At 50.9% G+C, this 9,295-nt stretch overlaps 2 protein-coding genes across 2 annotated transcripts; one reads left to right on the plus strand and one right to left on the minus strand.

The window, feature by feature from the left end:
- The first annotated feature begins 862 nt into the window (after positions 1-862).
- Positions 863-3,295, plus strand: LOC100905372 (eukaryotic translation initiation factor 4E type 2). Its single transcript, XM_003740074.1, has 5 exons — positions 863-1,086; positions 1,946-2,168; positions 2,301-2,540; positions 2,649-2,794; positions 2,880-3,295. Exons 1-5 carry the CDS (start codon positions 1,052-1,054, stop codon positions 3,070-3,072), a joined length of 837 nt encoding a protein of 278 aa, XP_003740122.1. The 5' UTR covers positions 863-1,051; the 3' UTR covers positions 3,073-3,295.
- Positions 3,296-3,822: 527 nt separating this feature from the next.
- LOC100905518 (cell division cycle-associated protein 3) lies at positions 3,823-5,149 on the minus strand. Its single transcript, XM_003740075.2, has 2 exons — positions 4,934-5,149; positions 3,823-4,723 (listed from the first exon to the last, which is right to left on the minus strand). Exons 1-2 carry the CDS (start codon positions 5,039-5,041, stop codon positions 4,283-4,285), a joined length of 549 nt encoding a protein of 182 aa, XP_003740123.1. The 5' UTR covers positions 5,042-5,149; the 3' UTR covers positions 3,823-4,282.
- Between the last annotated feature and the right edge of the window lie 4,146 nt (positions 5,150-9,295).

The raw sequence follows: 9,295 nt of genomic DNA on the forward strand, positions 1-9,295 counted from the left end.
GTATGGTGGAGCCGAGACGACGCGACAGTCCAATGAGGGTATGACGATGGAAGGTGTACTAAGTTCTCAACAAATCCTTCGATAATAATCGTTTGATTATCCGGGGAAAACCGTGCGGTTCTCTCTCCGAAAATAAAACTCCTAACAATCCTCATTCGAGGAGTTCGCGCTCGGACTCTCATCCTTCAGAATCTGCGCCGCAGACCGTAACCCCATAGGTTCAATACCCCAAGAGCGCCTCCTCCTCGCAGTGATTGCGAGCTCTACAGCCGACGTCCTTCCGGCGTACGTCGCGCGAGGAGAGACCGCATTCCGCGCGATTGAATTGGGGAGCATTCCTGGGGCCGCGTGGATCATCTCTTCCGAGCCCCTGACGACAACCGCCATACGTGAGGAATCGCTCTTTCGGATCGAGCCGGCAACAGGTCGAGGAGGTCGGGAGCGACCCTCAGTGGGTCTCGCCCTCTCTCAGGAGGTAACGGAGGGAGGCAGAAAGAAGTGATCATGATCGCAGAGCATGATCGCCAATTAGCCGATTTTTTCAACATCATCGATCGAGTATAGAGTCGTCGATCATATTTCGCATCGAGGGGACATTATCCCATGAGCACGAACGGGCGCCCGGTGTCTACGGCGATGCGATTCGTCGCAGAATTTCATTTCGATCATGAAACGTTTCCGTGCAGAATAAAGAATCCCTAAGCAGAGCTCTGCTGCCAGCACGTCAGCGCTGCCTTCGCTTCCACAGTTTCACAGCGCAGAAGCCGACGCTCAGCGGCGACGACGACGACGACGACGACTCTACCACCACCAGACACACATATTCGAAAAAAGGGAGGAAGTCAACAACACGGTCGCCTGTCGTCTGCTCCCGAGTCTTTCTCGTGTTCAAAGATAGTCGAGTAATACTGCAAGAGAACTCCTTGTTGGAAGGCAATTCGATACGACTCGACATAACCAGTGATAATAAGAAGGGCTGTGGAGCTGCCGATTGAGGAAATACTGTTTACGCACACTAGGTCACAAGTTAAATCAGTCTATTCGACCCTCGATGGCCGCGGGCAATCAGCAAACCGGGGGAAGCAGGTAAGGGATGAGTTCCGAGGGCCACGCGAACGGTTACCGCTGCGAAATTGCCCTCAGTAACTTCTCCGTAGTTTCCTGACGCTCCCGGCAGGAGCGGTTCTATAGCGGCTTGACACCGACCCTCGAGGGCCACGTTACGAATGCCTGGCACTCTCGCGACGCGGCGTAGAAAAAAGAGAATTTAGCTGCGTGCGTACAGAAGGATGGCTCCCGGGGTAATTCAGAGCAACGAGCGCGCGGAAATCTCGGAAAATGAGCACATTCATTCGCAAAGTTCCTTGCTTAGGTTGGTGAATCCTTGGAAAGCAGAGCTCTACCGTAGTGCTTCCTTCCATCGGCTCCGGAAAACTGGTTCCGAATTCTACCCCAGAGTATCTTGCGCTTCTCTGTCATCTGACGACTCCTTCGACGGGTTGTTCAATTGCCCCCCTGATGTCCTCAGGACCGAATGTTTGATTGCGAGCAGAGAGCTTGGCTACGACCGTTCCTCCGGAGGTCTTCCCTTCACGCACATATGGTATGAGAGCATCTAAATGCCATTCGGAAGATCTCCTCTATTGTACACGAATGTTGCTCATCATTCCGAATGATGACGATCCGATTATGGTGATCAACTCGATCACTGTCATAGGGGAAAGCAGCGACGGAGTCACAATACAATGATTTTCTGTACCGGCAGCTCATTTTCTCGGTGGCGGCATCGCATGGTTTCCCACGTGCGTGGTTCCTACTACACAGCGATATTTAGTCGATATGCTCGAGAGACTGGAGGACCTGCGTCTGCCTATCCGTCAGGCGCCGGAATGACATATTCTTACCGGAGTTCATTGATTCAGTCTCTTTTTGTCCTGTATTGCAGAGGATTACATGCAGAAATGCACCTCCACACAGAAACACGCACCAGAGAGGAGGACCCCCTCAATATCGCTCAGTCTAATGGTTCGGTTTGGCACACCGGTGGTCACTCCGCCATAATTGGGGGTTTGAGTTTGAGTCAGAAGCCCATGAACTCCGGAAACGAAGGCGAAATACCTCGGATGGAGCTCATCGACGAGCAGATCCAGTCTATCGATCCCGACGCAGTGAGTCCATCTGAAAGTTATTCCTGCAGTCGTCGGCTGACGTTCTTAGTTTCGTCCGGAGGAGTCGGAGAGGCATCAGCCTGAGGCTTATTTTCGCTTCGGCATTGCGAACTAACGGAGCTCCTCTTGCAGCTCGACGTCGGTCCCGACGAGCACGAGCTACAATATGCTTACACAATGTGGTTTTCTCGGAGATCGGGATCGAAGCAGGCCGGTACTGTGTTCAAATTCGAGGACTCCTTACGGATCCTCGCGACGTTCAGATCCGCGGAGCGCTTCTGGAAGTTTTACACTCATCTGAAATTTCCAAACGAGCTCAGCGGTCATTGTGACTACCATTTATTTAAACACGGCATCAAGCCAATGTGGGAGGTAAGTTCAAAGCGGTTGGACCTGATGGGATGCGATATCGAAGGCTTGCTGGGAGTGTCGCGTCGGTCGTTCAATGGATAATCTCGATACGTTTCCGTGAATCCGCAGGACCCCGCCAATCGAGAAGGGGGTAAATGGATAGTGCGTTTGCGGAAAGGTGTTGCATCGAGAGTTTGGGAGAACGTGATTCTGGCAATCCTGGGCGAACAGTTTCTAGTCGGAGATGAAATTTGTGGAGCAGTCATGTCGATAAGGTAGGAACGAAGTGAAAATTCATCCACTGCGAGAATCGTGGGGATCCCTTCAACGATCGCTGAGCTCTGACATTTATCTCTGCAGATACAATCAGGAAGACATCATCTCGGTATGGAACCGGACTGCGGACGACAAGGGCACTCGGATGAAAATAATGGAGACTTTGCGGAGGGTCGCTAATCTTCCGCAGAACTACTCACTCGAATACAAAAGACACAACAGATCGCTCCAAGACAAGAGCTCGTTTCGAAACGCGGACGAAACCGTTTTCAGATGAGACTCCGCTGCCGACTGCTGTACTATCGAGCCAATGTATGATGATCCTCAGATTCGCAGAAACGAACTAACTCTGTTGAAATCGAAAGCAACCTAGGCGGCTGCTTGACGTGCTGCTGAAATGTTGTGCAAACTGTGTATATTTTAAGACGTAGAGCTACCAGACTCAGGAAACTGACGAGAAGGCTTAGAATAAAATGGCAATGTTGAGCGTGTCGTGTTTTCGTCGTGAATTCTGTGGCTATTCGTTTCCCTGCTTACGGCAGCAAAACTCTCCCTTCACGATTGGCGCTGTTGTTAATCTAGGTAAATTGGATCAATGGCGAAAGCCATGATGCCGAAAGCTGCCTGTGCCCATATTGGTGTTTCCGGGAGGGAACGGTACCGAAACGTGATTCGAAATATTCCTCCGACCAATAGGGATGCTCGCCCGAAGAGACCTTGGTCATCGAGAGGCCTAAGACTTGATGCTCTCAATCTATTGGAGTCATAACGATATATCTTGACGCAACACCATTATCAATGAAACATATCGGAGAGGAGTTGCTAGGCGACATTTTCGTCGACCTCGCGGCGGGTCGCGGATTCGTTACCCCAAATTCGTAGGGGAGTGAATGATCGAGCCAAGTGGAACGATTCCCGAAGACTCCACGAGAATTATACAACTTCAGCTTCGTGCTCACTATCCAAGTTAATCACCCATGCATAACACAAAGTGTCGGGATTCCGCTTCAAACAAATGCACACGATTTTCACGGAACTGCCTCTCACTTGATATTATTCCTCTGCTTCCGAATAATTACATGGATGTATCTATCCGATACCAACCGGGGCTCGTCGACGAGCCCAATCGATGGGCATGCTAGTCCACTACCTGGGCCTTGACCACATGGTCGATTCCTCCGGAATCTTCACAAGTCGATATGAGGCTACAGTCACACAACAAAGTCAAATGGGGCTCACCGCCAATCAATCGAGCCGGCTCACGGAAAATCAACCGCGAGATCAAGGAGGTCCGTAGATGTCGACAATTCGAAGTCGCCACAGGTCAACTCCATCCCAATTCTATGCATCGTGGCACTGACTAAATTTGTGGTCATGTGCTCCGTTCCCGGTCGGTCACAATCTGCCTCGGTCATAGCGTACATAGAAGGATAAAATGATGCGGAATGAAGATGTAGGAGCTTAGAAAACTTTGGTGTACAGCCGCCCTATAGTCTGATCGGTCGTGGGCTATTCTCGTCCTGGACAACCCCACGCTTTTTCGCTTGGTTCTGATGAGCGACATGGCGCAGGCGGCTTTTCGCAGATGGGGTATGCTTGACTTCGATCTCTTTGCCACCAGCCCGCGAATCTCCGGTTACATTGACATTGGGTGAGCGCACACCGAGAGGCGTCACTGCTTTCGGCGCCTTAGCTTTCAGAGGGGTCGAGGGAGGCGTCGGGGCTTCTTCGGCTACTGCTTTCGAAGCGACTGGGGTCTGGTTTTGTTTTAGCTGTTCCTGTAGGGCCTGTTCCAGCTCAGCGAAGTCGAATTTCATCGGAGTCAGCACCGGTGTTCTCTTGAAACACTCGGCAGGCGATCTCGGATCAACGAGTTGAGTGATCTTCGAAGTCGGTGTCTGAAGCGCTTGCATCGGAGTCACGTCAACCTGGTGGGAAATGGGAACTCTCGAAATCGATTTCATCGGAGATCGGAATCGGACTCAGAGAATGCAGAATCGCAGCTGTCGCCGAGCCGCCTGAGTGGAGGGCGGAATAAATGCTCCGAGGTGTCAGGCAAGGCTTGCATGGAATCCAATTAGGGATCGCCTAAATTACCCCGGTTGGATCTGAGTGAGTTCCAGAAAATAACGACTCACCATAATCGGCGTTCGGGTGATTCCTTCCGTTGGGGATCGAGGATCGAAGAAGAGAGGTCGCCTGTTCTGCTGTGGAGTGTCATCTTTTTTGCTAGAATTCGCACCCATATTATTTACGAGAAAAGAACGTCGGGCTAAAGCGGACAGAAAGCGATATCCAGACAGATATTTTCCCCGAATATTCTGGTTGCGACCGTAGTCTCTGCGCCGCCTTTCTCATTCAAAAGGGATGACTTCAGTGGCTCACAGACCCGGCTCCTGGATTTCACATTCAAACACTGGCGCGAAACATAAGGCGGTGAGTCGAATGAGCCCGGTCACGCGTCACGCGACTACGCTCGGGATCCTAGTGGGTCATTCTCAGCGCCTTCATCGACGAATCATAGATGTCAGCGAGGACTGATACTGTACTTCCAGGATATCCGCCGTGGAAGTCAAAGGAGACGACGCGGGCGGGATCCGACCAGGCTCGCAAACATGCATGATAATCCCGGCAAAAGGTGAATTTTGACTTTTCATCAAGTCTTCCGAGCTCCTTCAGGAGTCCGGGAGACGAGCATCCGGGGAACCGGATGAAGAGGAACTTTTCTCTCGATGCACGATGCTCCGCATCCGTACTCATAAAGCATTCGTTCGTATGCAAGAGCCATGATCTATCGAGTCACATGTTCGTCGCGGAGGCAACACAGCAGCTTATGCTCTACGCCCTCTCCACTAGATGAGGAGAGATTGTATACAGAGACTTGGATTCTAAAAATTGGAGAGGAAAAAGAGACGGCACAAAGGTCTGTCGGGGAGTCGATGTATGTGTGTTGGAATCGCAATCCGATCGGATCGCATTTAGCTCTGTATCGATTTTTCGGCACCGAAGGACCTTCTGGATCCAGGAGTAGCATCATCTTACCAAAACTTTGGCATAAAGCCGGGTGAGGTTTCGTGGAGACAAAAAATCGCGACTCTGCGCGGATTTCTATCCTACCTCTCGATAGCGGACCTCAGTCGATCTCTAGGTAGAGAGCAATCTTGGCCGAATGTGCCTTGCAGTGACCCGCCAGCCTGGCCAAACTCCCGCGAAATTCATTTCTTTCACTAACTTGATTGTATTGTATATAGGCGTTTGCCTGCAAGCCGTGGGCCGCATATCACAAGTTTGGAGACAGCAGATATCTTTTGATTCCAGACATCAACGGGGTCGAGGGGAGATGCTCGGGTTGATTTGAAACGCACATGCCGGGCTTCGACTAGGAGTCTACGGCTTGCACGTGATGAAGATACAAGGCGAGGAGAGATTGAGGTCAGGCCTCGAGATATTTCATTCATCAATTGGAAGGCGAGACATGCCAAACGGAAAGTATATAGATGTTTGAGCGAGAACACTGGTGAGCAAGGAGGGAGACCGAATACGGCACGGAGGGAGTTATTCTGAGCGACCTGAGCCGTCTTGAGCAATAAAGATGAGGCTCCGGAGTGCCATACTGTGATGCAATACGAGATGAGGTTATCTATGAAGGAAGAAAAGACTCGCAACATATGTCGCCTTGGGAAGCCCAGCCGGCGAACACATAGGAAGAGATCTTTTTTTAAGCGCGAGACATGGGGTTGCCAGTCAAGGGAGCCATCGAGCTCAACTCCAAGGCAAGGGGCCGAGACGGAGACGGAGACTTCGAGCGGAACGTCATTGAGGGTCAGGGAGCCGTCCGGGAAGATCTCATGGTATCGGTTTCTTCGTAAAACGACAAGATGGGTCTCATTGATATGGAGACTGAGTTTAAGGGCGCAGAATATAAAGAAGATCACGGAAAGAAAGGAGTTGAAGAGGGTTATGTCTTCGTCAAGACATTCGCGTCTGAGACGAAACAAAACAGATGTATCATCCGCAAATGAGACAAATTCGACGCGGACGATTCTGATGGGCTGCTCGTATCCGTGAGTGGAGCCTGGGAATCTGATTCTAGATCCAGGAGATGGGATTGGAGATACTGCCGCAGGGGGGAGCTACCTAGATACCTAGCCACCTAGATGAATTCTATTACACCAGGGGATGCTTCGTGATACTGCGTAATCCCGTGTGATGCGGCATGTCTGAAAATCCGAGCCGAAAAAATGTGGAGGGGACCGCCTGATCACTGTCAAATATTCAGCAAAGATCATTAGTCTCATCGCGTACCCTCCCCCATGGTGAGGTTCGATTTTTGTGTTTTTTTACGCCGCGTTTTTCTTGTACGCACCTCCCATAGACTTAACATACGTACAATTGTACGCTATCCTCAGCATACGTACAAGCGTACAAAAGTACGCCGTACAAAGCGTACGGGCGTACAAACCGAAGACGCCATATTGAGGGCGGCCGGCGGTAGTTTCCATCCGAGCAGCGCCGTCTTAGTGGCGCCATTTTCTCCCAAGTTTCTCCAGATACGCGCCTCGAGCTCTCACTTGCTTGCGGTTGTGATCTAAGACAGAGGTCCCCAAACGGGGTTCCGCGGAACCCTTGGGTTCCGTAGCGGGGTGCGCGAAACCCCAAAGTCTACCTACGGAACCCCTGCGGAACCCCTAGGGGTTCCGCAGAGGAAAAAGTTTGGGAACCACTGATCTAAGAAATACTTGAGCTAGCATCACGTGCAATGAATCTCACCACGTGAGATGGATAACGGTCTCGTTGTTCCGGGAATTCGAAGCGACAGGTTCGAATCCATAGAGGGCCTGCGTCTGATCATGGATGCGATACAGAATACAGACAGCTTTCGGTGAGTAAATGAAGAAACCTTTCTTTGCCCGATGGAGAGAATAGGACATCCTGCTTCCTTCCGTCCGTCTATCCATCGGTCGATTCGTCCGTCGGCACCGAATGTCGGTCCGGCCGAGCGCCTAGTCAGCCGGATGCTCAGACCTATTGTATTCGAATTCGAGATCTATTGTAGCAGTATAAAATCACTCGAATTAGGAGCTTTGCCGAGGATCAAACCCCTTTCGAATTCTGCGGCCGAGAAATGGACAACGGCCTTGTCGTGCCAGGAGTCACGAGTGACCGGTTCGAAACCATTGAGGGTCTGCGAGGTATCATGGGTGCGATACAGTCGATTTTCGGTGAGTAAATGGAGAAACCTTTCTTTGCGTCGGTACGGCGTATGTAGGTCACGATATCAGCAAACCTTGACTACAATATAATGACATTGGAGCTCCAGGCAAACAGCTGGGAGGAATGTACTACATAGTGATAGAAAGAAGGCGCTCCGAGAAAGTTGGTGCCCGATGGAGAGAATAGGACATCCTGCTTCCTTCCGTCCGTCAATCCATCGGTCGATGCGTCCGTCGGCACCGAATGTCGGTCCGGCCGAGCGCCTAGTCAGTCGGATGCTCAGACCTATTGTGTTCGAATTTGAGATCGCGTCGACCTGCACGACATTTTTTGAATCACAGCTTAGCCGCTGGTGCCGTTCACATCGACCTCATAGCGCCGATGCAGAGTGAATAGTTTTTTATGATAGGTTCACTTATTGGTTCGATTGGCCTATGGGAGCGAGGGAACAAGGAGAAGGACCCGAAGAGCGGGCAGTTTCATCTAAATGTAAGACGCAAGTTCAACCAGCAGAGAATCAAGAAGAGCGTCGAGCTACCACCAGAAGCGGTCGAGCAGTGAAACCCCCGGACAGATCCGGAGCCTAACAGCTGGCACTCTTTCGTGCAAACCTTGTAAAAAAAAAAATTGTGTAAAATAATAGGCAGTCAATAATTGTCGGTGCAGGACAAGTGGGCCAAAACCAGCTGGGCCAAAATCCAAGTGGGCCAAAACTAAGTGGGCCAACGAACCAACTGGGCCAAAACCAACTGGGCCAAAAATCGGTTTGCCCAGGGATGATTGCCGAGTGCCCCAACATGGGTAAAATAGGAGAATTTTGAGAATTTTGACATGTGGTCGGTTTATCAGAGGACGCTAGATGGCGAAGCGCGTACCAATAATTACGCCGAGGCCGCCCATCGCCGACTCCAAGTTGAATTCGGGATCCAGCATCCGACCATCTGGAAATTCATTGATGCGCTCAGGAAAGTCCAGAGAGGTCGCGACCTCCAAGTAGAATCATTTGTGGCCGGCGCGTCGAATGCCAAGAAAAGGAACAAATACATTAGAGCAGACGAGCGGATCCTGGGAGTCGTACACCGAGCCGGGCATCTTCAGCATGTCGAATACCTCCGTGGTATAGCTCATAATTTCCTCATGGAGGCGTAGTTTCCGCTTCTGATGAGGGAAAGTATCAACAGGGTCCGTTGATACTTTAAGATATACGTTGTTAACTCTGAAGTCCATATAAATGCATGCGCATCGCGGGAAGCTCGGAAGAATCGGGATAAGGAACCGAGGAGTAA

This window comes from Galendromus occidentalis, unplaced genomic scaffold (assembly GCF_000255335.2).
Source record: "Galendromus occidentalis unplaced genomic scaffold, Mocc_1.1 scf7180000076729, whole genome shotgun sequence".
Classification (NCBI taxonomy): domain Eukaryota; kingdom Metazoa; phylum Arthropoda; class Arachnida; order Mesostigmata; family Phytoseiidae; genus Galendromus; species Galendromus occidentalis.